At 38.5% G+C, this 27553-nt stretch overlaps 1 protein-coding gene across 2 annotated transcripts in view; it reads right to left on the bottom strand.

The window, feature by feature from the left end:
- Positions 1 to 27553, bottom strand: part of GALNT1 (polypeptide N-acetylgalactosaminyltransferase 1) — a 69096-nt gene that overhangs the window by 2539 nt on the left and 39004 nt on the right. For both annotated transcript variants that reach the window (XM_080920425.1, XM_080920424.1), the window contains 8 exons: positions 22483 to 22649; positions 14974 to 15181; positions 12050 to 12220; positions 10214 to 10331; positions 7991 to 8171; positions 6940 to 7079; positions 4546 to 4644; positions 3593 to 3727 (listed from right to left, as the gene is read on the bottom strand). In XM_080920425.1, the coding sequence (XP_080776551.1) occupies positions 3593 to 3727; positions 4546 to 4644; positions 6940 to 7079; positions 7991 to 8171; positions 10214 to 10331; positions 12050 to 12220; positions 14974 to 15181; positions 22483 to 22649 (1219 nt within the window). The remainder of the gene's footprint in view (positions 1 to 3592; positions 3728 to 4545; positions 4645 to 6939; positions 7080 to 7990; positions 8172 to 10213; positions 10332 to 12049; positions 12221 to 14973; positions 15182 to 22482; positions 22650 to 27553) is intronic.

Below are 27553 nucleotides of genomic sequence, written 5' to 3'. Positions count from 1 at the left end.
TATCAAATCCAGGTGTTGTCCTTAAGGTGAAGGGAGGTATTGTGGCACACAAAAGCACAGGAACCTAGACTGGGTTCCTAGCATAAGCAACTTGGGCTTTCTCACTTTGAAAATAAGTATCATATCAGAAAATTGGACATAGTACTACCTGAAGACCCAGTTATTCCACTTCTGGGCATTTACCCCAGAGACGCTCCAATATACAACAAAGATACATGCCCCACAATGTTCATTGCAGCCCTATTTATAATAACCAGAAGCTGGAAAGAACCCAGATGTCCTTCGGTAAATGAATGGATACAAAAATTGTGGTATATTTATACAATGGAGTACTACTCAGCTATCAGAAACAATGACTTTATGAAATTCTTAAGAAAATGGACACATCTAGAGAATATCATCCTGAGTGAGATAACCCAGTCACAAAAGAACAGACATAATATGTAGTCACTGATAATTGGATACTAACCCTAGAAAGCTCTGAACACCCCAGAAACAACTCACAGACTGTATGAAGTTCAAGAAAATACAAAGGCCAAAAAAAAAAAAAAAAAAAAAAAAAAAAAAAAAAAAAAAGAAAAAAAGAAAAAAAAGAAAATTAAAAACCATTATGCTTAATCTTCACACACCAAGAAAACTGACTATTTCCAGGTTACATCTTGTTTTACATGTACTTTATGCTCATTGTAACTAGTAAGATCTTAATGCACCCTATCAAACCTTTAAAAAAATCAAGTACTGACAAAAATGTATTTGTATACTTTTATGCAAAAATGTTTAAAATCTGTACATTTATTTTTGTTTTTTAAAATAAAGTTGTATTATAACATAGCCCACACTATATCTGTGAGGCTGTAAATAATCAGTGAGGAAGACAGCTATCTACCTCATGTCTACATTTTAGATTTGATACTTTCATGCTCATTTTTAGGGTAATTTCATAGTGCTCATGACCCACAAAGAGTCTGATAATGTGTTCTAGACAGGAGACCACCAGTGGACTGGAAAAGGTGCACCAACAGGTCAAGTAACTGCAATGATAACCAACACACATTCATCTGATTCTTTACTCACGTCCTGATTTTAATGTGATTCTTTTCTCTGTAAGATCTCATTTAAATTTTTATATTCTATTTTACTTTATGTGTATGGGTGTTTTGTTTGTATGTATACCTGTATGCGATGTGTATGCCTGGTGCCTTTGGAAGTCAGAAGAGGGCATATGATCCCTTAGAACTGAACCACCATGTGGGTGACAGGAATTGAACCTAGGTCCTCTGTAAGAACTCTCCATCCCCTGTACCATCTCATTTTCATGATGCCTCTTTAACAGTTTTGTTACCTTAAAAGCTAACAGAAATGTGATGGCAGCCATTTCTTTATTTCTAGTTCTGTATTACCTGTGCTGTGTCCAAGTGAGACCTGGCAAATGACTGCACATGGTCCCAGCACACTGACTTCAATTCTCACAGATGCGTAGACACTGAACCTAGAGGACACAGTAGCTGTGAGCTGGAGTGTGCTAGCTTTTATAACGCAGGTGGGTATGGCTTCCTGGCTGAGGATGGGCTCTGCAGTGTGACACAGTCTAACAGCGAGGAAGAAGCCCAGATTCTACATGCCATACTTCAGTCTTCAGTTTCAGTGAAGATAAAAACCAGTGTACTATGAAGGGTCTGGCCTATCCAACGTCCCAAACTTCCAACAAAGGCAATATCCTTCCTCAGGCTCATGGTCAGTATGACTAAAGCAGAAGAGAACCAAGCACAACAAAACCTATGATGTTTTGTTTTCCCACCTAGTTTCTAAAAAAGACATTTCATTTATTTAGGGTCTACCCCCCTCCTTTTTTTAAAGACAAGGCTTTGCTGTATAACCCAGGCCTCCATGGCCTCTGAGTGCTGAGATTCCAAAATGTGCCACCACATCCAGTTTTCTAGAGTCTTTAAATGTTCCATGCTGACTATTGCTATCAGCAGGGGTACACCTCCAAGGAGACCTGGATGCGGTGAAGAACCTTGCTCTAGACACAGCTCTGGCTGCTGACAGGTGCCGAGCTCCAAGGCTCCAGCACTGAACACTGTGTCACTACAGCACTCAGCAGAGGACCTAAAGAACCCTGGCAAGTCTCTAGAGAGAGCAAGACTCAGACACTGGGTAGACAAGTGACGCACTCCTAACAGCAACCCTTGAAGGAGAGGATAAATGCTTTCATCGCTTACTGCAAGGCTACCCACAGTATAGAACAATATTCACCCACCTCTTGCCTCCAGTCTCTAAATGTAAATGGGTCTGTCTCAATGTACACTATTTCAAAAGAGGCAGCACATGTTTTGCAAAGGCAAAGAACTTACTGTTATACTATAAACTTTATATAGTACATAATATAAGATTTAAACATGCACAAAAATGCAAATTTAATCACAAATTTAATTTAGGGTACTAAACAAAAAGTCTAGGATCAAGAATCAAAAATCCAATGTCTGCTTTATACCATCCTTTACTATTTATTATAAATTGATTTATTTATCACTGTGTGACCAGGGACCATTAATTTCTACCCATAAAGCAGTATCCTGATTTGAGGCTCCCACTGCTGACACATGCTCCATCCTTTCCTGGCGGCTCTGCTGTGACAGATGGAAGCAGGGCAGCTCTGATGGTCTGCTCCCTCCACCTCACCCTCTGGAATCGCTCAAACTACTGGGCTAGCAAGGCAACTTGCCACCCCTTCCCTTTTCAGTTACTAATTCAGAAGTGTTCCCTAGTAAACATCTCCACAGCCACCTTTATCTTGGAGTCTACTTCTGTGAAAAACCAGCCCAAGACATCAGTTTTTTCTCAGGGGAAAAAAAGACTTTGCAAAGTGATCTGGAAATTTTAAAACTTCACATGTACAACTAGTTCTTTTAAAATGCTTGAAACCATCTCTGGCTTCCTACATTTACAACTCAACATTCACTTTTCAAATACCCATTGTGGCAGGGTGTAGACTGACTAGCCAAAACCACCTCGGATCTTTGTGTGTTGGCCGCCTCACACTGTAGACAAGGCCTGTCTTCCTTAATCTATGGCCTCACTATGGACCAAATGGTAACAGCTTGATAAATGCTTTCCTGGAAAAAGAGTAACAGATCTGACAGTAAACAGCCCGTCTTTTTTTCTTTCAGAGCTGAAATCGTTATCTTGGGTATCAGAGACCATAATCCATACCAGAAACTATTTACCTAGAGAGTTCTGTACATATAATCTAATCACTGAAGCTACTGTAAGAAGGTCATTACCTAATTAGTATCTACCTAATTAATATCCTGTTATATTCCAACAGACTGAAGATAAGGAGCTTCTTCTCTAACAAGATCTGTTGGTTGTCACAATGCCACTGCACCTACTGTCAGGAGACAGCTTCAGGAGGGGACAGTTAACACCACAATGGCAACAGTACACATCTAGAAACAAAGAGACGTTTGGGCCACTTGTAAAAGCCATATCAACAATATTAGTTACTATTAACACATCAGTCATAAGTGTAAATGTGCCTGCCCAGTGCCACCCTGTAGCTTCCATTCCTATAGGCAGGTGGGTAACTTACCACTGGGTCATACTCCCAGAGCTGGTTGCCTTTTAGGTGGTGGCATTTGAGCATGGTAACTGGGCCGTTAAGTTTGGAAACATCCAAACAAAGGTCATCTGTTCTAATTTCTTTGTTGGCAGTATAAGAGAAAACCTGAAAAGCAAACATGAACCTATGTAAGCTTTAATAGTAAAAAGAAAGTACTTAGCATTTTAAATGCCAACATTTGTGCATTTTGTAGCTATGAGACAATGGGACACAGGAGTTGGCTTCAACAGACACTGAGGCGGTATGTATGAGCAGACAAACACTAAAGCTCAGGCTTCAATTCTCCCTGGGCTACACTCAAGTAACCTGGAACTATCTCAAGACATAACTTTTACAATGTTAAAGTAATGGAAAGTTTCAGAAAAGCTACACCAATTTTACAGAGTAAAGTAAAATCTACCTTAGTTCTCTAAGTGCATTATTAAGGGCAGGCTTTTGCTTTGTTTTCTAAAAAGAACAAAATAAATTTTGTGTTCACCAATGTTAATTCAGTTGTCATAGAGGCCTTTAAAATGTTTTATTAAATTAGAGGTTGGGTGTGATAGTCCCAATGCTCCGGGAGGCAGAGGCAGGTGGACCTCTGTAAGTTCAAGGCCAACATGGTCTAAAGGGTGAGTTCCAGGACAGCAGAAGGTACATAGAGAAACCCTGGCTGAGGGTAGGGGGTGAGAAGAAATCATTTCAAGAGGCAGATGAATCTCAAATTCAAGGCCATATTGAAAGCTGTAAGCTAGTCAAGACTACACAGTGAGACCTATCTAAAAAAATAAAATAAAATAATGTATCAATCATTATACTGAAAGCACCCTTTGCCTAATACTCATTTTTCTTTAAAGATATAAAGATTCCTGAATAATGCTATGGGATTAAAAGGGCAAAATAAAGTAAACTAAAAATGGTTTGAAAGTTTACAATACACTCACCTGATTACCTCCCATACCATGACAATTAAAAATTCCAACCTTCTCATTCTCTTTTCTAGCCATGTTATCTAGACACTGATTTGTTTCCACATTTCGTATCTGTGGGACAATGAAGACATCAGTAGTTAGAATGCTGGAGCTTACCCAGGAGAGGCACATACAGACACAATAAAGTCAATCCTTTAGTCTTTCTTTAGTGACGTTTATATGTTGAGTATAGATAACAGCTATCCAAGTGGACTCCACAGGAAGGAATTCATACTTGGGACAGTAAAGACCTAGCCACTATAAGTAACTGGTAAAGCTGCAGACCCTAAGGGAGAACCCACGACTGCTGTTTCCCTAAACCAGCACAGCTTCTAACTACATTCTAAGTCCTCATTAAAGAAGCTTCTTTTTGAAGCAGATGGAGACCATCAGAGAAAGCCACAACTGGTCTAAATACCAAAAACAGACTGGGATATCAGCCCCAAGTGATATAATATAATAACCCCTGCAAAGGCTCAGGGAACATACGAAGGGAGCAGAAAGACTGTACTAGCCAGAGGACTAGGGTTCTGCTTCAAGATAGTGTCTTCTATATATATGACAGGGAAGTTGCACCAATGAAATCAACAATATGGCCTCCTAAACATGACCTGCATAACACCAGCTGACATCCAATGACGATGGGGAAATCTCACAATCCCTCTTGACAATCCCTCTGATAACATCTCAGGAGACTATAGCTAGGCATTTTCAGGCCAAAAGAGCTTTGGAAAAGGCCATGGCATGGAGCAATGCAAATTTCCCATTTCCATTAGACAGGTATCTATTTCACAAAAGCCGATTTAACTGAGTCATCAGAAGAGGAACATCTCAAGATTGGTAAGAAAGTAGATGCTAAGTACATGTTAGAACCAAAAGAACTGCCCAAATCACCAATTGTTCTGCCCCACTAGCTAAACAAGGAAAGATCAGGTGTATCTCTTGCTGGTTCATGGATTAACAACTATTAGCTATTATAATGAAACATTATTTTGGTTCCAAATCCTACAGTACAAGGTCTGGAAGGCAGACTTGGTTGACAACATCCTAACAATCTTGCCCCAGAAATGAGACTTTTCATCTGGGTGTGACCTGGTACAAAAAGACCACAGGCTACATTTCTGAGACAATGTCATGAAGACCAGATGGTACGCCTATATCACTTAGGAAGCTAGCAGGCTAAAAGGTAAGAGGCCAATTTGCCTTCACAACCATCTCCCATAAATTGGATAGGTATCACCTTTTAATTTGCCCAAACTCCATCCTAGCTAATAATGCCTTGGCATTGTCAAATACCAGGTCACTTCAAAGAAAGAAAAGCCTTTCATTCACCAGTCTACAGGCGTGGCTGCTCTAAATCCTTGAGGCATGTCACTCAACCTAGATTATTCTCACTGAAAGGGGAGAATGGGAAGGAAAGGGGGTGAGGTGGGGGTAGGAGCTCATGGTTTTACTCACCAGCATCAGCTCCCCCGATGCTCACCTACAGCCTGGGTTTGTTTGCCCTCTTTCCCCAAGACACCACTAATGGCCTGTCTTACTCTCAACCAATAATCTGTATTTACCTGAAGTCACTACAAGGGCACATCTCAAGTATCAACACAAAAATCCACCACTCTCATCTGACCTGTACTTGATCCCATCACTCCTTTCTACTCTGTCCCAAGAGATGGACTGCCTGTGTTCCAGTCTTTACATCAGCCTCTACCTTCCTTTTCTATTTCTACACAACTGTAGGTACTTGACAGAAGTGAATTACACATTATTTTTGTCACCACCCTGTGTCACCTAAACAAAATGTCTTCAAAGTTTATTATATGAGGTAATATAATAATAATAAAAGAATAATATAATAATCAGGATGTTCATCCTCTTGAAAGCTAATTTTTCACTGTCTGTACATGCAACTTCTTGCTTATCATTATGTCTCTGGAAATCTGAGTTGCTTGGACCACTTAGGTTTGTCAACAGTGCTGCCATGGAACAAGTATGTCCCTAATATCCTACACACAATGGCTGTATTTTACACCTTGCAGTGTTGATAAAGAGCACTACCACTGAGTCAGACCTCAGTAATGTAGTGCTAAGTTTCTGAAGAACTCCATATTATTTCCCAGACATGGCACCGGCACCATTTTACTGTCCCACCAACAGTGCACAGAGGTCCTACTCTTCCACAGCTCTGCCTACACTTGCTGCTATTTTTGACAAAAGTCATCATAAGGGGTGGGAGGCTGGCTTGGTCAAATCTTCTCTTTTAGGTCATTCTCATCAGCACAAGCTTCTTTTTAAAACCTCTTAGAAGTTTTAACTTCTTAAAGAGATGATAACTTCACAAAATATGTATACACATATATTTGTTTTTACCTCTCCCAATGAGAAATAGTGTCGAGGAATTTGAGAATCAGGGTAAATATTTTCTAGGTACCAAGAGAAAGGTTTGCATTGTAGTTTATGTCTCAGACCAAGTCTTGATGATATATCTCCATAATCTACCTTTGTAACACCTGTTGAAAGAAATAATTGTTTTATTAGAGTTCTATTTGGTAATACATGTCTGCTTATATGTTCATTCTCACGAAGCAGCTGAGTGGAAAAGGAAAGTTATTAGGTGATATATGAACTCCAAGTGGCATGCTATGGACCCATCTCCCAGAGTAGAAAGCGAGAATAAGGCATGTATTTTAATTGTTTTCAAAGAAAAAATTCATGTGGAAATGTAACACATACTAATATTAAACAATAATCAGCTACATAGGGATCAAAAATCTTTAATTTACATTAAGGTAAAAAAATTTCAGTTAAGATCTATTTGGTGTAAATATTAAACAGTACAACTATCTCTAGTCAGCTTTCTGTCATATAACTCACTGAACTATGTTCACACCCATCTGAGCCTTGAAGTACTGTAACTGAACACCAAGGTAGAACAGTAATACTTTCAGACAGGCTTATTGCTGAGGAGGAGGAAAAAACCGATAAACACAAAAGCCCGATTATTCTTGTAGAGAAACCTCTTTAGGAATGCTATGGGCTCTGTACTAGCTTTATGACATGAGATGGTTTCATAAAAGCCCTAGACAGAAACATTCAGAGCCTGCTTCTGAAGACTCTCATAACGTGCTTCTAAGTTGGCACCGTTTTATGGGGAAGGCGATATGTACCTCCTGCAATAATAAAATCTTGGGCCAATGAGATGACTCAGTGGATAAAGATTTTTGCTAACAAAACGTGAAGACCTGAGTTCAATCCCTGGCACCCATATGGTGGAAAGAGAAAAATTAACTCCCACAAGTTAAATGTGGAGTTCACACACAGGCTATGACACAAGTGCCACCCCACTCAGATTTTAAAAAATTTTATACATACAAAAATAAAAGTACATACTTGTATATAATATTATTCAAAATACACTAACCTGGAGAAATTATATAGAAGAAATTCTTGAATTCATCCATCCATACTTCTGCAAGCCGTCTGTTATTCTTGTTGATAATCTGCCCTGTCCCTCCTGGAAACGTGTAGGGTGTAGCTTTCCGAAACACATGACCAACATGGGAACATGTCACTATTTCCAAAGTTCCTCCACACTGCCAAATCTGAACAGAGCAGGACATAACTTAGTGACTACCTAACAAAGGTTCCTGTGATAGTCATGTCCTATTTTTCTTTTCAATGGAAAGGCTTTAGTTTTTATTTATAACCTTGAATGGAAAAAGCTGTAGTTAGTGGTAAATTTTCGCTAAAATGTTTCCAAATTACCAAATCTGAATTAAAGAGCAAAGCAGACTGTGTTGGACATGTAGTCTAAAATTCAGAGCATCAGCCTGGCTATGGTGATCTATGTGTTTAATACCAATGTTCAGGAAGTAGAGGCAATGAATCTCCATGAGTTAAGGCCAGCCTGGTCTAATTAGAGAGCTCTAAGCCAGCCAGTATTACACAGTGAAACCATCTCGAAAGGAAACAACAAAGTTCAGGGCTCAAAGATTCTGCTCTGGTATATAGCCGATATTGCCATAGGACCAAGTGTTTTACAAAATTTTGGTCAAAATCAGATTAAAATACAGAATAGATAGGTTACGAACTAGACATAGAAGAGTGGGGTGTTTAGCAGCATTCTCTAAATGCAGAGCATCACAAATTCAAACTGCTGAACCATAATCTGCCCATCAGCAACGACACACTGTTTCGGGAAATGCTCAAACATGTTGGATGTGGCTTACACTTTAACATTACACTACACACACCCATGATCATGGAGTACCCAGGCAAATCTCCTTCTCTTTCTGCCTCTCCAAACTTTTGCCACAACATAGAACAAACAGTACCATGATTTCTTCAACAAGACAAAGCAGCACATCCTATTCTGTTCAATCAATCAATGGAGAATCAGAAAAGACTTACATTCTTGATTCAATGCAATTGTTTCAAAATATATTTTTGTACCATAAAGAAAATATCATATTTGCAATTAAAACTCACATTTTGAAAAATTTTTTCCTTTGTTCAATATTCAGGGTGCCTACCTTCAGGTTTTCTCAGGATTCTACTGTGTTGGATTAGAGCTAGATAGCATTTCCCAGAGGTTGTCAGGATTCTCCTTTAAGCAAGCAGAGAGCAAGAGCTTCCTGCTTCCACCTACAGCACACGCAGTTCTGTCTCTAATATGCTGTGTTAGAAGCCATTAGCAGTGTACATTGTCATCTAATATGCGAATAGTAGTGAGTATGAAATGAAAGGTCACAGGGTTGAATTAACTGAAAAGTAATTCCAGAATACTTTACCCTTTACTTTTTTTTTGTAGTGTATGTTTATGCATGTGTGTGTGGTAGCCAGAGGTTAATGCTGGGTGTCTTTATAAATCACTCTCCACCTTATTTTGGGAGGACAGGCTCTCTCACTGAACCTAGAGTTCACTGATTTGGCTATGGATTCTACTGTCTCCATGTCTCCAGCACTGGAACCACAGCATGTATTAATTGTCACCCCGAGCCTTTAAAAAATTAAGCAATTAATTTCTTTGGTATGTGTGTCAGAGAACAACTTGTAGGCATCAGTTCTCTCCTCCCATCATGCCACAGACTGCAGGAAGTGTCACTCCCCACTGAGCCACCTCAGCAGTGATGTCCAGCTTTTTTTAAGGTGGGAGCTAGGTACCAAACTCAGACTCCTTGTGTCTATGGCAAGCACTTTACTGAGTCATCTCCATAACTGCTGCAGTGTCTTATTGAAAAATATAAAGCCGATAAGGTAAACACATTTAATAGGAGAACAATTTTCAAGTAGATAAGTGTATAGCACAATAAAACTGTTTTTACAGTTACACACCAAAGCAGCCTCTTTAAACTACGAATCATTTCTATTTAGTTGCTGATGCCTGAATTACTTCCTTAAAATAACAGAAATTGAGAACTGAAAGATTATGCATAGGTTTAACAGCTAGAGTATTAAAGAAAACTGCATTTATTTGCTGAAACTGGTTTTAACAAATCTTCCATAATGTCATCAGACATTTTATAGGCTGAAGGTTGTGGAGTCAGATTAAACTCACTACATTTTACTTCTTATATAAACAAGAATAATGAACACATATTTGTGGTTAAGTAAAAGATTTTATTTTTTGTCAAAGGGAACTTACCCTGAAGGAAATTTCTAGGTTTTCTCCTCCCCAAATATCCATTCCAGCATCATATGTTCCAATTTCCTGAAAGTAATCTCTGTCTATTGAAAACAGGCCTCCGGCCATTGTAGGTGTTCTGAAATTCAATCATAATACTATGCCATTAATTTTAGTAATTTAAAATTATAATCAGTGTTTTTAAAAGTGTTATACTTCTACAGTTGTTTATAACTCAGAACAATGCTCGCTCTTACCCTCTTCAGCAATGCTTATGCCCATGGGGTTTCTGTGTCAGACACCATCTGTACCTGCCCATGCTCTGTTTAAGCCATAACTATGCTTCCTGTCCTTAGCATCTCTTTTGATCCTTACACTCCTTACACTGAATGTATTTCTCATAATCTCTATATGACCAGGTACTTGACTCCAAAATCTTACCAAGTAAAAAGGTAGTTGACTATTTTATTCAACTAGACTTGGGTTAGGGTTAAAATGCCAAGTTCTAAAGAATAACAACTACTGCAAAAAAAAAAAAAAAAAAAAAAAAAAAAAAAAAAAAAAAAAGGCAGGTTAAAACAGGATGAAAACAAAGAGACCCTTTCTCAGACTTAGAAAAATCTTGAAGTAGATGCAATACAGAGTAACATCAACATGCTCCTTCAAAAGGAACCACCTGTGCTGACTACCCACGCATGTTTTCTGCAAAAGACAAGGGCAGGTATGCACAGGGTGTCATGGAGAAAGAAGCATGTAGAATTAAGCAGAGGAATAATAATGGAGGATTTAAATGAATGAGTATCTGTGGTTTCAGTTAACCACTGATTTCCGTGAAGGATGAATGTGAAAGGGAAAAAAATTGACCGGAGCAGGAGAAAATAAAAGTTCTTGGCTCCAAAGATAAGGCTCCTAATAAGTTCAGAAGTCATCAACACACACGATGCCAGGGCCCTCTGGGGAAGCAGCATTCTCTCTCCCCCGAATGCTGTAATTGACAAGGTTCTCAAATGTCTAAGAGTTCTGAACTGTGCTAAGAGCTTCCTTGTACTGGTAAGAACTCAGCCTGGAAAAGAGTATGAGTGAGAAAAATCTCTTTGACTTCTCCAGAATTGGATTTGAATTTAAGGGAGAACAGACCAAAAAATGTCAGAACAGGAGAAAGTGCTGCTCCCTTACTAACAGAAGCTGAAGGAAGCACCTGGAACAATACTAGGGGGTCTGTCTATGTAGCCAAGTCTCCGGTCATGTCCTTACCAGCATGCTTTTTATGCCTTCCTGAATGCCTTCTCATGCCACATGGGATTAAGTATAGTATAAAAATACACATGAAAGGAAACTTCGTCATGCCCTCTTAATTCTCATTATTTCTTAGCATCTTTCTTGATCCTTAGTACTGATGGACTTTCTTTTAAACTGAATGTATTTCTCATAATCTCCGTTTAGCATTGTGAGGACGAAGCTTTTCTAACTTAAGTCAGTCAGTACCACCCAGATGGTACATGCTAGTAAAATGCTACATTGCGAGACTCAACTCTGAGCTAGTATTTAACATAAGGACACAACTGATCAAAGTGTAGCTTGAATTAAATACCGACTAAACTTAGAAATTTGTAATGTTTTCATACATAAAAGAAAGAATATATGCATGTTATCACTTATCATGTGTACTCAGAGTTTACAGAATGAAAAAAAACTTTGTTAACTGGAGGAAAAAATCCTTTTTAAAAATATATGAATTACAATTCTTGACCACACACAAATTATACAATGGCTCTATTTCACAAAGAACACCTTTAACCCCACGATAAAGTGTCACAACTCTGCAATATACTATAAAGAAAACATCTAACCAATTACCTGACAGGAAGAGTCCGGTCACCTTTCCTTCTGTCCATTTCTCGCTGGGGAACAGGATACCAACGAAAATTGAGCTTCCAGTTGAATCCACCATAGGTCATGTCAGAGCCTGCCATGTACTCAAACGTGTCATCGCTGATCACATCGATGATAGGACACACCACTGTTCTCCTGAGGTCATAAAAGCCAATGTGAAACCTTCACCTGGACCTCTTATTCTAACAACTCTACAATTAAACAGTGTAACGTTTATCCATGCTAAAATCTGTGCCAAGCCAGTGTCAAAATCCATTGTTGGCTGAGAACCTTCTGTCTTTTTACATTTTTCTTTCGCACATACTCTTTACTATCTGCCACATGGAAAATATTACAAAATATTTCAAAAATTAATGCTTAGTGTTATGTACTTAATAATCCTTTTTAGGCAAGTTTTTTTCTTTATAAACAACTCTTATTTCTATTCTTCAGTTTTTAGTAAGTGGGGAAGTGAGTACATAATGTTTTCAGGGAAAATGTCTAGCATTGATGTTACTCAATTAATAGAAACATTCATTACTGTTTCCTAGTCATGTTATATAGTTATAAACATATTTCTTCTCCCTATAGCTTCACCATAATGCTATTAACTTTGAAGTTGATTTCTTATATTTTTAATTCAATTACATTTTTAAAATAATAGCTCAGGACACACACACACACACACACACACACACACACACATATATATATATATATATATATTTTTTTTTGCTCGTTTGGCTTGTTTATTTGAGACAAAGGTCTCTCTATGTAGTCCTGGGTGTCCAGGACCTTACTATGTAGACTAGGCTAGACTCAAACTCAGAGATCCTCTTGCCTCTTGAGTTCTGAGACTAAAGGTACACACCATTCCCACTAAAAATGAAAATCATTTTTAATGACTACAGGGAACTTTTTTCTTTCTGGTTTCTATTTCTCTGTAAAGACTGTGCAATCAGATATTCATGAATATTTTTCTAGTTGGCTTTACAATCACAAATAACAACAGCTCTTTTGAAGAAAAAAATGTCCCAAATACAGCCTTTAGTAAACATAGTTTATAGAATGTGGTATCATATTACACTTTATTGTTGCTTCAAGAAATCTTTTCCATGGGCTTGTTACTGGCTCGGGGGTAAAGGAACTTGATCAGCAGAGTTCAACCCTAGGATCTACACTGTAGAAAGAGAAGACCAACTTCTGAAGGCTGTCTCTTGACCTCTCCATCAGCATCATGACTTTCTTCTCATAGTATGTTTCTGAGGGGGCAAGACCGCCCAACAGCTAAACATTGGAGTCATGGTGGAAGGAGAAAAACCAACACCTGAAAGCTGTACTCTGGCCTTACACACACACACACACACACACACACGCACGCACACACACACACTATTTAAAGATTAAATCATAGGTCTTTATTTTTTAATTAAAATTATTGTAGTTTCATAAAAAGTCCATTTTCCTACTTTTTCTATCTCCTGCTTGAACATCGTGGTGGGAGCAGTCCTCCTCTTCCACACCAAAGGTGGAACAGTAAGGTTTTCTCTGATGTGTGTGATCCAGTTCTCAGTCTCACTGGGTACAGATTTCAGTACCTCAGCTTTACTAGTCTACTGGCTGTTAAGATTCATAGCATGCCTCACCATGAGTTGGGCCCAGGCTTTGGTCCTGTGACTTTCAACTTGTATATTTATCAAGAGACAAATAATACCCAGAATTCACTACAGAAACCACAAATACCAACTGCCCTCAGTGAATGAACAGCTTGTTTGCTCTCACTTTGTGATGTATATTTATTTTTCTTTATGACAACTCAGTAGTGCATTTTTAAAAAATCTGCTTCTGTATTTATCCAGCACTTTTATCTGTTGGAAACTATTTAGGATATATAATCTACCACACAGCCCAAACTTTAAATTCATATGCTGTTTTAGTCAACTTTCTACTATATATTACACGTTACCTTGTCTGTATAGGACCAGGATCATGTTTCTAAAGTTTACCTTTATGCAAATATTTCTTTAAACCAATCTCCTTTTACTTACAGAAAAATATTTAGAGAGATTCTATTCTTTTGATTCTTCAGGACAATGATGTCCTTCTTAAACTGTTGGGTGTCCCCTGGTCCAGCACTGGTTTGTTTTATGTCTCTGAGGACAAATAGCTACATGCCACCATTTGCTAACAAATAGGATAAATGAAATGGCCTGACCCTTCCATCCTCACTGGGCTAGTAAAAATCTTTATAAAATTTAAACCTTAAAGTTGATGTAAAAACTTCAAGGTCAAACTGCCACAGCAAATAGAAATTCAATTAATAATACAGGTCAAGCAGACTGATGTTACTTCTTTTGTGATTAGGAACCAAGACAGAACTAGACAATTCTTTGCAAAGTGAAAGCTGACCAGCACAGATGCACTGTAGCAGTGATCAGTCCGTATTAACAGCATTACAGAATCACTCCTTACACGACAAGTGTTACAGGACACAATGTACCTCTTTCAGCTTTGTGCTTCACGATGAGAGCTACAGTCCCTGTGAAAATGTCAACAGGAATGAGGTCATCTGCCTGCCCCAGCAGTCTCCTCTGAAAGGAGGGACAAGCAAACTTTCCCTGAGTTCACTGTCTACCTGTCCCAGACTTCTTTGGTCAACAGAGCACAGAGTAATTATTCTACAACATGTTACCAGATTCATCCCCATTAGGATAGTTTGTAAATGTGTTAAATGTCAGACTTTAAGAATGTGGTCTTGTCTGCATTTTGTTTGGAGCACTCTTGGAGGAATTCGAAGGCAATTTGAAAGGATGGTACTTTTGTGCTTATTTAAAAACAGAAATTTGTAATGTTCCACACAGTTTAAAATAAAAGTACTAAGAATGAATTCACAAATTCTAGAAAATTACCTGTCATGTTTGATCCGGGCTAATAGAGGCTCCAGCCACCCTACTGTACACTCACAGTGAGCATCTAAGAAGGTGATCACTTGGCCTTTGGACACAGCAGCTCCTTTTAATCTAGCTCTGATCAACCCAGAACGTTGTTCCATTCGGATTACATGAACTGGCACTTTAAGTTTTTTCACATAACTCTCTAGAGGTCTTTTCAAAAAGTCTGAAAATATAATAAAACAAATGAAAGAAAAGGCATGAACCAGCATCACACAATGTAAAGCAGTCTTGATTTGCAGCATCCCTTCAACATATACATATTGACAAAGCTCTAGGTGAGGTCCCTCGTCCCTTCAGCACCGCTTCCTAAAGGATGCTAATTTCATGAAGGTATGAACTAGCTGCCTCTGTCTTGCCTCCTGCACACTAGGACGGTGTCGATGGCTCCACTATCCCAGGACAGCACGCCATTATGCACCATCTATTGGGAGTCACAGTTCTCTTCCTAATCATGCTAAAGAACTTCAAAAGAACCAAAGTAGCTGAGTCAGGCATGGCAGTACACGATTTCAATCCCAGCACAGTGGAACAGACCCAAAATCCCAATATCTGCAAGGCAGGAGCAGCAGGATTTTGAATTTGAGGCCAATGTAGGCTACACAGAAAATTTTAAGACCCTGTCTCAAAAATTAAAATGCCAACAGCCCCCAACTCACTCACTCACTCTCTCTCTCTCTCTCTCTCTCTCTCTCTCTCTCTCTCTCATACACACACAAAAGAAAAGAAAAAATGAATATCAATCTAGAGAACAGAGAACCACTATGTCACAACTATTCATTTTTAAAATTGTGAAATTTCTTCCAAGAAAGAAACAGTGTCTCATTGGTCCCCTTAGTTTCTAACTATAGACTTAGCAGGAGGCAGAAAGCAAAAATCTCATAAGAAAAATGTTGGACAGGAACTGAAAGGTAAAGAAAGATCCTTGTCAGACAAGTGTGAATTACAAACTATGTGAGTTACTAGGCATGTATTATCTATCTAGGTATAACAGAGCCCCAGACCTTCGTTTGCCCCTAGAAGTTAGCACAACTGGCTCCATGATGGAAGTACCATTCAGGTTGTAAATCAGCACCTAGACAACATCACATTGTCAAAACTAAAACAATTCATCTAAGTCCATATAGTTTTAGGAAAGTCTCAAAATGTACTGACCTTGCAGTTTAGCTTCTGAAGCTCTGCTAACTGTTTTGTGCTTAAAAGCTTACCCTGAGAAAGGATCAGTAACACACTGGAATCCTGAGCACCCAGTGTAGTCACTGGTCGACTTTCTATTGGCTTAAACCCATGTCCAAGCAATTGTTGGTAAATGTCCTACAACATAGGGATGGAAGTATTAATTTACAGAATTCCTATAACTAGCTCTTTCCTCCAAGACTTCAGCAATTCATAGAAATCATGGTATGTGATTAAGGAGCTACTTTACTGAAAGCAGGGATACAAAGTATTCCCTAGAAGATGGGGTGGAAAGGACCAACGGAAGCAAAATGACTCAGTTTGGTAAGACACTAGTGAAGTCATCAGAAATCCAAAACCCTCCAAAAAGACAGGCCGGTATCTAAAAAAGATTACTAATCTTTTTCTGGTTAACTTATTTCCTAATATTTGTGCTAAAAATAGTGTTTTAAAATAGCACTGATTTCATGAACTAAGTCATTAAGTGAGAAGAACATAACCAGATTCTGAGTAAAAAGGTGTGAACAATGCCAATCAGAGAAAAATATTTTTGTGTTGGCAATGAGTGGGTTTGTGACTATTAAACTTGTTTAATCGTCAAATTTCTCTTTAAAGTTGTGTTGTTACACATACTTTAGAATTGAGTATCTAGCTCAGAATATTAAATGAATTTGATAAAGGTGACGTTTGTTATGGCCCAGGCTTGCCTAACTTCAAACCCATCATTTAACACTAGACAGAGCATGCTACAAGTACTGGCCAGGCATGGTGGGGATACCTGTACCCCTGGAACTTGAGGGATGGAGTGAAGGAATAAGGATCTTAAGTTTGAGACCAGACTGGCCTGGGCTTTGTAGCAGGACTCTGTCTCAAGAAGAAAACACAACTAACAACAAACCCAACGAGCAAACAATCCAACAGAAGGGATGACAGGGATATGGAACACTTGACCAGTACAAATATAAAGCAGCATTATGCCTACACGTCTAGAACCAACAGAGTCACCTGTGGTGATTCCAGGCACGCTCTAATATCTTAAATTGATCAAAGTTGACCGTATGATAAACAATGTCTCCCAGTAGGTTTTTCCAAAACAGTTTAAAAAATAAGCCTTAGAAACCAAAGCAATCTAATCCTAAAGTCCTACATTTCTGAAAGCTATTAATACTTTCTTGTCTGTGAACAGTTTTTAATCCTTGATTCTGTGTAACAAATTCCTTTGGCATTTCTGACATCTTTGTGACTTTTATACAATGGACACTAAGAAATGTGCGTCTTCACAATTTTATAAGAATCGAGTTCCTGGAAGGGAACTGGTGAGTAGAAGCCCCTCATCCTCAAATAGCCTGCCTTCTGCTGTCCTGTAAATGGACCCTAAGCATCCCTGCCACACAGCACAAGTCTGTCAGTCTTGTCACTTGCTGGTACTGCTGAAACTTGTCTTGTACATTAGTACACACACTAATATTTTACAGTACTTCAATTGTAATTTTTGACTTTGAAGGTTTTTGAGAAAAGTAGATTTACCTCACATTTCCGTGTTTCCATTGGTAATATTCTAAGTACTGACAACAAGTCCTCTTAAGATTCAACTGAAAACACACATTTCCATTTGTCACAACAAGGTAAAAATTAGTTATAATGAGGCTGCTGAGGTGGCTCAACTGGGTAAGGGTGCTTATCTCCAAGCCTGATAACCTGAGTTTGATTCCTGGGACCCACAGAGTGGAAAGAGAAAACAGACTCACATCTACCTATATACCATACCTTAGCATGTAAGGTGTGTGTGTGTGTGTCCCAAAACACACTCCTTGCACCTGACTAATGCCATCATATACAGGCAATTTGGGGAATGTAATGTGTGTGGTTTTGGGCAAAGTCTACAGATAAGTTTCTACACAGCTCTTAGATCCTTTTCTGATTCCTTCCCCTCTTCATTTAGCAAAGAGTCCTATGAAGCCACTAAAGAGTATGGCTTTTCATTCCAGAAGTATCCAGAAAGCTTTCATTTCCATCTGACTGGATCATACAAATAAGAATTCTACCAAAATTTCACTTTATCTTACAGGCATATTACACAGACAGTGCGCCATACTTGGAAATTTCTCTCAGCTCACTAAAAACTGCAAAGCCAGTATTTACCATGTACCAAGCAAATTTAAAACAAATTTACATTACAAAAAGAAAAAAAAAAACACCAACTAAGAAAAGTATGCTACTCCCAATAACATCTGAGAAACATTAGCTAGAATACTACGAAAAACCAATATGCTTTAGGTCAGATAATAGACAGTATGCATCAGCCTGAACAGAGGAGTCTATCTATAAAAAGACAATAGGTAAGATGTTTGGAAACTCTCTGTTCCCAGGTGTGTTGGGGTGCAGGGGCATGGCGGTCTCTGTGACAGTACAGGCCTCAGAAGGTCAAGAAAAGCTTCTAGAAGTAAGTTAACTCAGCACTGAGGTTAATTAGATGGTAACTAGGTTGAGAAGATGGTGAAGATCATTACCTAGAGAACAGTGATCTGAGCATGGAAACAGGGGAAGAGCCTAAGCAGCAGCAAAGAGGGTGACACACTGAGCAAATTCAAAGGATGCTATGGACAAACCAGGAGTGTGGAGGAGCAGGGAGCAGTGAGTGGCTCATAAGATAGAGTCGGGCTAGGTCATCCACTTTTATCTTTTACATTTTATTTACTTTTATTTTATGTATATGAATACTTTTTGCCTGCATTTAAGTTTATTCACCACATGTGTTCCTGGTGTCCAAGGAGGTCAGAGGAGGGCAATGAATTATAGGGCTAGAATTTAGGTTGTGATTTATTATAGCTACCATGTGGGTACTCCTCCAGTACCTGTGGAAGAGCAGCTACTGCTCCTAGCTGTTGAGCCCTACATGCTTCCTCTTACAAATTTACTCTACACGTGCTGTGGAGGACAGACAGGAAAAGTGAACACTCATATGACAGGCAGGATTCGTTAGCCTATATTAGAGTCCAGGTAAGAAATATTGTGTCTCTGGAATAGGAAAAAGCAGACACACAGCGTTACATAAAAGTAAAAGTTTGCTCTGGTTACTGAGACCAAAGTTATGATCTAAACTGTAATGGCAAATAAAACTATATTCGGTAACTCTGGATGGTTACCTGCACGCAATCTTAACTGCAGAATGCACTAACCGGTGGCTTCCAGATGCCAGAAACAGGGAAAAGGATTCTCAAGACTTTCTAGGCAGAAAGATTAAAGGAGACTCAGACCCTAATCAGGGAACGGGGGGTAGCACTCAAGAAACCCCAGTTCAGCATCGAAGTAGATATTTGCCCACAGGAGTTTCCACAAACCTTAGAGTGCTAAGAAAGGCCCACATTAGGAAAGGGGAGAGAGAACTGCTAGGTGTGAGTTTATGTTGCTTCAGAATTGTGGGTACATCCACATTTCTAGTGCAACCACATTCTACAAAAACATCCTATTCTACACAGCCTTCTTGGACACTCATAGAGTAAGGAAACCTTCAAAGATGAGGACAAAAACACCAAACAGACTTATTTTGTCTGGGAAAAATATCTCTGTACAAATAGATACACTGAGCATAAGTCATTGGGAAGATTAATGTCTGTACAGTCACACGCTACAGAATGGTATTACAGTCCATGATAGAGAATATATACAATATTGCTTAGTGACATCAAAGCCACTTTAATTTGTGTTAACTATACTGTGATTTGTGCAATGACAAAAATTCTCTAATGATTAATTTCTCAGAACTATCCATATCATTATGCAAGGTATACTGTATATAGTAGTCCTTAAATTAACTTAATTTTCTCAAAGAACTGGCTCCTAATTGAAAATTATCAACATATGGTTTACATCTATTGTCCACAGTTCATTCTGACATTTTATAAACATTTCACTTTATCACTTATTATTATTATTATTGTTTACATATATTGCATGTGGTTGTGAGTACAGACACACAGACACCACAGCATACATGTGTGGTCAAGGTACAACTCCTCTAAGAGTCAGTTCTCATCTGGGGACGTGGTTCAGTGGCAGAGCATTTGTCTAAAATGCACAAATCCCTGTGTTCTAATTCCAGGGAGTCAGTCCTCTTCTACTGAAGTTCTTGAGACTGAATTCAACACCTTCCTTGTACTTCCTGAGCCACCTCACCTGGCCTGCCAACAGGTAAGTGGTGAAGTGAAAACTTCTAGTTCTTTGGAAAGTTAGTTACATCACATGGTGTTTTGCTGGGGACACAGGTGAAAAGATGTCTTGCTAAAGCAAACACATGAAAGGTCATTGGATATATGGAAGGACACTTGATAAAGAAGTATAAATGTGACCCCACAGGCAGCAGGAATAGGCACTGAGCATTGGTTTGGTTTGCTCTACTTCATTATTTTTTACTAAAGACACACATGTATTGGTTCGCCTTACATAGCATTGTTGAGCTCAACTTGTAGTAACGCTGCCACTGAGAAAAACCCAAGAACTGCTCATGAGGTTCCTGCAGCAGCTTGTCACTTCAGAGGCCTCACCTGGCGGTTCCTTCAGGATTGAGCTACAGCTGCCTGGTGTCTGACTGCTAAAAGGACTGGACTGTAGCTGCTGTTTGTGCATGGTGTCTGTCTGCCTAGAGGACTGGGCTGCTATTTGATGTTTGCTACAGGACTGAACTGCTGCCAAAGAAGACCAAGCTCGCCCCCCAAAAAACTACTGCTGAACAGATCTACTTCCCTCACATCCTAATGACTTTTCTCTTAAAATTACCTCTGCTGGGTGGTGGGCTAGAAGGCTGAACCCTTACTAAAAGTAGGTTGCAAAAAAAAATTATGCCTACAGTGTGGTCTATTTAATTAATAATAGCTCTCATTCAGTTTGATATTTATATACTGCACATTTAAATATCATCTGTGCTTACAAATTATTTATTTGATTAGATTAAAGAGGTAAGATGAGGGCTCTTGAAAACTCGTATTTTTCACTTGCACTTGTTTAAGCTGGCAAATAATAAGATTTAAACTATTATTAAAACATAAACTATTCTCAATAACTAATGTATAATATGTGTAACATTTTAAATATACCTAGTATGAGCACAGTGGAAAGGGTATAACATTCAACTGTAACCATCTCAGCAGATGCAATGAGAGAATGGGGGGAAAGGCTGACTCCATCCAAAGAGGTGAAAACAATGGGCTAAGAAGCTTAACTTTCATTAGGGAAGCCATGAGGGGCAGAAGAGACAGTTCAGGGCTTCAGAGAGTACTTGCTACTCTTCTAGAGGATCCAAGTTCATTTCCTAAAACCCACACTGGGAGGCTAAAAACTGCCCCCAACTCTAGCTCCAGGGCATCTGATGCCCTCCTCTAGACACCTGTACTCACATGCACAAGTCAACACACAGACACATAACTAAAATAAATAATAAAATAAAAAACACATAGAAAAGAATGAAGAGCAGTAAGAATCTATTTCCTGTAGTTCTTCCCAAATCTTTCCCACGTAAACAGAAATACTGGCACAACACTGAGTGCTAAATAGATGGTGTGTGAGGAAAAAGCAAGCGGGGAAGACTGGGTTCCTGATTTTAATAAGTTCTATCTTTTCTACAGCGTCTACAACATGAATTCCCTGAGGATTCAGAATCAACAGTGGTGGTCCAAGTTACTTTTTCATTTATGTGTCTTTTCTTAAGAGCATCTCATGAAACAGATTACAATATTCCAAATCTATAAAAAAAAATCCTGATATTCTCAGAAGGGTATCTAAGCAAGAGCTGTGACAGATATTTGTGAGAACAAAGTCAGATTACACACCACATTTTAATCATGCTTAATTATGTTATGCACCTAACTACAGATCATTCCCAAAATTTAGAAAGGAAGGAAACAGGAAAAATTCAGAGAACTGCAGTTTGAATTCTATTTTGTTGTCAAAAGTTCTTCTTGCCACTGAGAACTAAATTTCCCCCCTCATGATCAGAAAAGCAGCTGTCCATAGAAAAAAATTCTAACAAAATTGTGTGGGATTTTCCAGTTTAGCACCAACATCACATTTTAAAGCATTATTTCTTTTTCCAGTAAGATGAAGATGCAGCACAATTAAATACTAAATAATGCTTTTATGATTCACAATGGTATGCTTATGTGAATGAGTTTAAATGGCAAGAATTTTTAGTTAATTGAAAGTTTACATACAATTAAAGTTAAAGTTATAGCAATAGTTTGCAAGCTGTTAGTGATCAAGGGTCTGATATCACTGGCATTAAAATGCAGAATTTACCTCTTTCACTGGCGTCATCTACAAGAACAATCTCTTCTATCATGTGTCTTGGTGAGCGATTAATGACACTGTGAACTGTTCGCAGAAGTGTGCTCCATGCCTCATTGTGGAAAACAATCACCACGCTTGTTGTGGGAAGGTTATCTGGATACACCTTTGTTTTACACCTAGGGACAAAGCAAATATCTTTATAAAGGTGACCTTAAGACACTATCACAAATGAATCTGTGCTAGAAAAGTTGACAGAACAAAAAGTTGTGCTAATGGTGAGACTGTAAGTGGTTTTCTGTAAGTTCTGATTAATGCTGAATGCATGTAATACTGACATCAAGTAATAGATTTAAATAAAAATTATTTTAAAGATATTGCCTATATTCTTAAATTAAGTTCTCCTGATGCAGACTTTTGGTTTGATCCATTTTATTTACTTATTTGTTGTTTTTTTCATGTTTGTTTGTTTGTCTGTTGAAACAGGGTCTCACTGTACAGCCTTAGCTGGCCTGGGCCCTGACATGAAGACCAAGATCAAGACAGAGATCTTCCTGTCTGTCTCCCAAGTACTGGGATTTAAAGCTGTATTCCACAAATGGCTAGGTTAATTCACTTTAATGAAGAATGAAATAAAACTATATTATCAATCTCAAACTGCACCCAAGAACAAATTGGCTTTTTAAAAAAATTATGTATCATGTTCGTAATCTTGGTAGTCATTCTGTAAAGCAGATACTTGGAGACACTTGTCACAGGTGAATGAGGTCTCCCAAGGTTATTATAAAAAGGAGAGGCAACCTAAATTCCTCTGTGTTCCTCTCTTAGTCCATGACTTATCCCTCTCACATGTACTCCAGCCATGGTGGACTCAGTGATGGGAAACGTTTGCCATGCTGTAGACTTTGCACCTTCAAAAACACTAAAGTCAATAAATCTCTTAACCAGTCTAGGTGGTAATATTATTACTATTATCATCATTATTTATTGATAAAGGACTAATATGAACTGTGTGTGTGTCTACTATGCACATTTACAATGTGTACAAGGAGTACTAACAAAGAACTAAGGATGAACAAAAAAAGCCATGTTTGTAACTGAGCAGCATTTTACCATGTCCCAATGAAACATGACCTTCCATTATGACAACCCCAGTGACAGACTGGGACTACATCACTATCAAGGTATCATAGACAAGTTGGTCCAAAAGACCAAACTGGAGATAATGGTGAACCAGCTATATCTGAGAAATGTCCAACATTTAAGTAAAATATGAATGCCTTGATCAAAACTGCACTGTATAAACATGAGTAAGCATGGAAATAAGGATAACTGAATCCCCACATTGAGCAAGCACTACAGCATATTCAGATGCTATTGTAAATGAATAAAAACAAAATGTACAGATGGAAGCTGAAATTTATATCAGCTCAAACTGTGCCACAGGAAAGGAGGGAAGAAAGTAAGAACTAAATTAAACAGAAAACTACAAGTCAGAATTCATGAAAACTTTGCTTTAGCCAACTCTGTCCTAGTTGTGCATCTGCCCTTGGGTTATTCAATGTGGCTCACAAAAATCCAACCAGGCGAGATGGTCTCCATTTAAATTACCCATGACCCTTGTGTGGGCCCTCCTCACGCTCTAGCCGTGTTTCGGCTTCCCTAGACAACTCCTTCAAACTCTCATATCTCGGATTTCTAAAACTACTCTTGCCCTCCTCGTTTACAACTTTGCTTCCAATTTCACAAAAGAGAAAAAAATCTTCCAGCAGAGAATTTACATAATTCCACCAACACCATCCCATTAGTACTTCGACTATAAAATCATGCTTCTTCCTCTGTAGAGGGCTTCAATGATTTATTGTCTTTTCAATACACTGTTGTTTCACCTACTGATGTCCACAGCCTTTGCTTTTAACACTTTTTAAAAATACTTCCCTCAACAGCTGTGTTACTCCCATCAACACTGCTATCCTCTCTCCCTCCCCACATGCCTCACCTGTCAGAGCTGCCTTATCTCAGATGTACTGTATCAAGTGTTCACATCTCACTCAACCCCAAGTTGATTATGTTACAGAATACAGTAAACAAGAGTACACAAAACAAATGTGTTGGGCTTAATTCCCAGCACAGTAAAAACAAAACAAGCACACCCAGTATGTGTGAGCAGAATGCTCTAGTAGACAGCAAATGACCATGTGACTACCACTAAGTGAGAAGAGCACTTTCACTATCTCACATACCATCTCATTTGTCCCTAAAGGAAAAACTATGATGGTCCTAAAGGAGTTTTATTTGGTTTGTTTTGACTTGTTCACGAATAATCACATTCTCTCTATATTATATAATTATTTGGCTATTTATGTTGGTAAGGTTCATATTTGAAATGACATGTGACTTTTGTTTCATTTCTACTACTATAAAGTATCCATCCTATCCTATTTACTATCCGTTGCTGTTTAAGACAGGGTCTCAATGTGTAGCCCAAGGATCGCTTGGAACTCACTATGTAGACCAGGGTGGCCTTGAACTCACAGAGATTCTTCTGCCTCTGTTTTCTGAATGCTGTCATTAAAGGCAAGCACCATGACATACCTTCTATTTTACTAACAGAAGTTCAAGATTTTAAATTTGGGGACCAATACAGACTTACCACTATAAACATCTTGCCTTTGTCTCCTGTTGCATGCATATATGTACGTGTGTGTATGTGTGTATTTCTACGAAATCTAGGAGTGAAACTGTTGGGCCATGAAGAATATAAATGCTGATTTTAACATGAACGGACACATTTTAAATATGGCTCTATCAAATTACTTTCCAGTAGTATATGAGAGTATCCAGTAGTATATCAATAGTATATGATTTGCCACTGAGTTGGTTTTTAAAGCTATTAACAAGTTAAAGTAATCTGTCATAGCATCACAGTTATTTGAATAACCCCTTCTGTAAAACAATATTCAAATCTCTCACCCCTGCCACCCTAAGACAAGGTTTCTCTGGGTAACCTTGACTGGCTTGGAACTCATTTTGTAGACCAAGCTGGCCTTGAACTCAAAAGATCTGACTGCCTTCACTTGGCTCAAATCTCATGTGTTTTTACTGGGTTATTTTTCTTATAGATATGCTGGAACTGTATTTCTGGATCTGAGCACTTTACTTGTTATAAATGTAGCAAATAGTCCCCTTAGCAGTAACTTGATTTAATATACAACCATTTAAAAGACAGAAAGTCTTTAAAGGGGTTGGTTGTTTGAATCAAAGGTAGAGCACGTGGCCTAGCATGAACATATCATTGGGTTTGGTCCATATCTAATCTATCAATTACCCCTTCCCTTTTTGTGTGTGAATCTTATGATCTGTTTAAGAAATCTTTTCCAGAGGCTAGACAGATGGGTCAGAGGTTAAGAGCACTGGATTTTCTTCCAGGGGTCCTGAGTTCAATTTCCAGCAACCACATGGTAGCTCATAACCATCTATAATGAGATCTAGTGCCATCTTCTGGCCTGCAGGTATGTATGCAGACAGAAATATGTATATGCGCTAAATAAAATAAATCTTTTTAAAAAATGTTTTAAACATCTCGAGCTGAAAAGATGGCTCAGCCAGTTAAGACCACTGACTGCTCTTCCAGAGGTCCTGAGTTCAATTTCCAGCAACCACACGGTGGCTCACAACCATCTGTAATGGGATCTGATACCCTTTTCTGATATGTCTGAAGACAGTGACAGTATACTCATATACATAAAATGAATAAAGAAATCTTTAAAAACTCTTTTCCAAGTTTAAACAGATATCATATGCAATGATTTACGGCTCTGCCTTTGTATTTGTATTTATAACACAAAGAATACAAATTGTTTTCTATGATGGAAGCAAAAGTACAATTTCTCTTTTGTCCTTAATTACAGGAGATTCACTCAATGGCACTTGTTGCTTAAAAGATCATCCTTTCAAAGCTACATAGTGACCTCTTAGTCATTAATTAAGTACTAATATATTAATGAGATGGAGCTAAGTTCCCTGCTTTGTTCCACTGACCTATGTTATTCTTATAAGAACGTCACAATATCTTGATTACTATAGCTCTTAAAGAAATCTTGATCATTCTACAACAGTGCCTGGCTCTTCCAGTGAAAAAAACTAATAATCAGCTAATCAAATTACACACACACACACCACACCACATATATTCATACAATTATGACTATAGCTACACTAAATTAACAAACCTGAGTAGATCAACATCTTTATATCATGAGCATAGAGTATTTTCTTCATTCATATTTTCTTTCTCTCAATAGTACTTTAGAATTTTCTTCAAGGAATAGATCCCCCCACACACAACACATTTGTTATTTTCTAGATTTTGCCTAAAAACAACACACACCAACCATCTAGCTTACTGAACACTTAGGAATTATAACCCTACCAATGTTCCACTTGAGGATGGAAGGTTGAGAATAAGGCTGAGGCAGAGCCTCCTGAGTACTGTGCAGCACAGCTGGCAGACCTCCAGTGTGACACTGAATCCAAGCAATGACATAAGTACCCTACATGTTCCTGATCTTGCAGTCAGAATTCAACACAACTATTTGTTGTACGGTTTACCTGCTGCTCTGTTCCGATGTCCTACTGATAAGTCTAAAGAAGTGCCTTTTAAAGTTCCTAAGGATGTTAGGACAGCAACAAATTCTGAGGGCTCTAGAGAAGATAAAAGTGCCAGGACTCAGCAGGGGTTGGGGAGGAAATGCTCTGCTCCTCCTGCTGGCTCTGGTCCCTGTTGCTACTACTGCTGATGGTCCAGAGAAGAGAGAAGTTGGAAATATCTTGACTAGATGAAGATGGCCTTGCCTCACGGAACTCAATGCCCCTAATCTGCAGAAAATAGTTTAAAGAGACCTCTGTCCCCTTTCCCCACTAAACTTCTCTCTCTTCGACCTGGTGTTGGGGTATTGGATGGAATAAGGGCTGAAGGAATGTAGAGATAAAATAACCCAAATAAAATAGACTAAAAAAAAAAAAAAAAAGCCAGTTTGTAGGAACTGATAGTTTAAAATGTCCAGTTTTTGTTTGTTCATGT

The sequence above is a fragment of the Micromys minutus genome, assembly GCF_963924665.1.
Source record: "Micromys minutus genome assembly, chromosome: 8".
NCBI classification, from domain to species: Eukaryota; Metazoa; Chordata; class Mammalia; order Rodentia; family Muridae; genus Micromys; species Micromys minutus.
The sequence above is the reverse complement of the archived record's forward strand: the minus strand, read 5'-3'. Positions and strand labels throughout refer to the sequence as shown.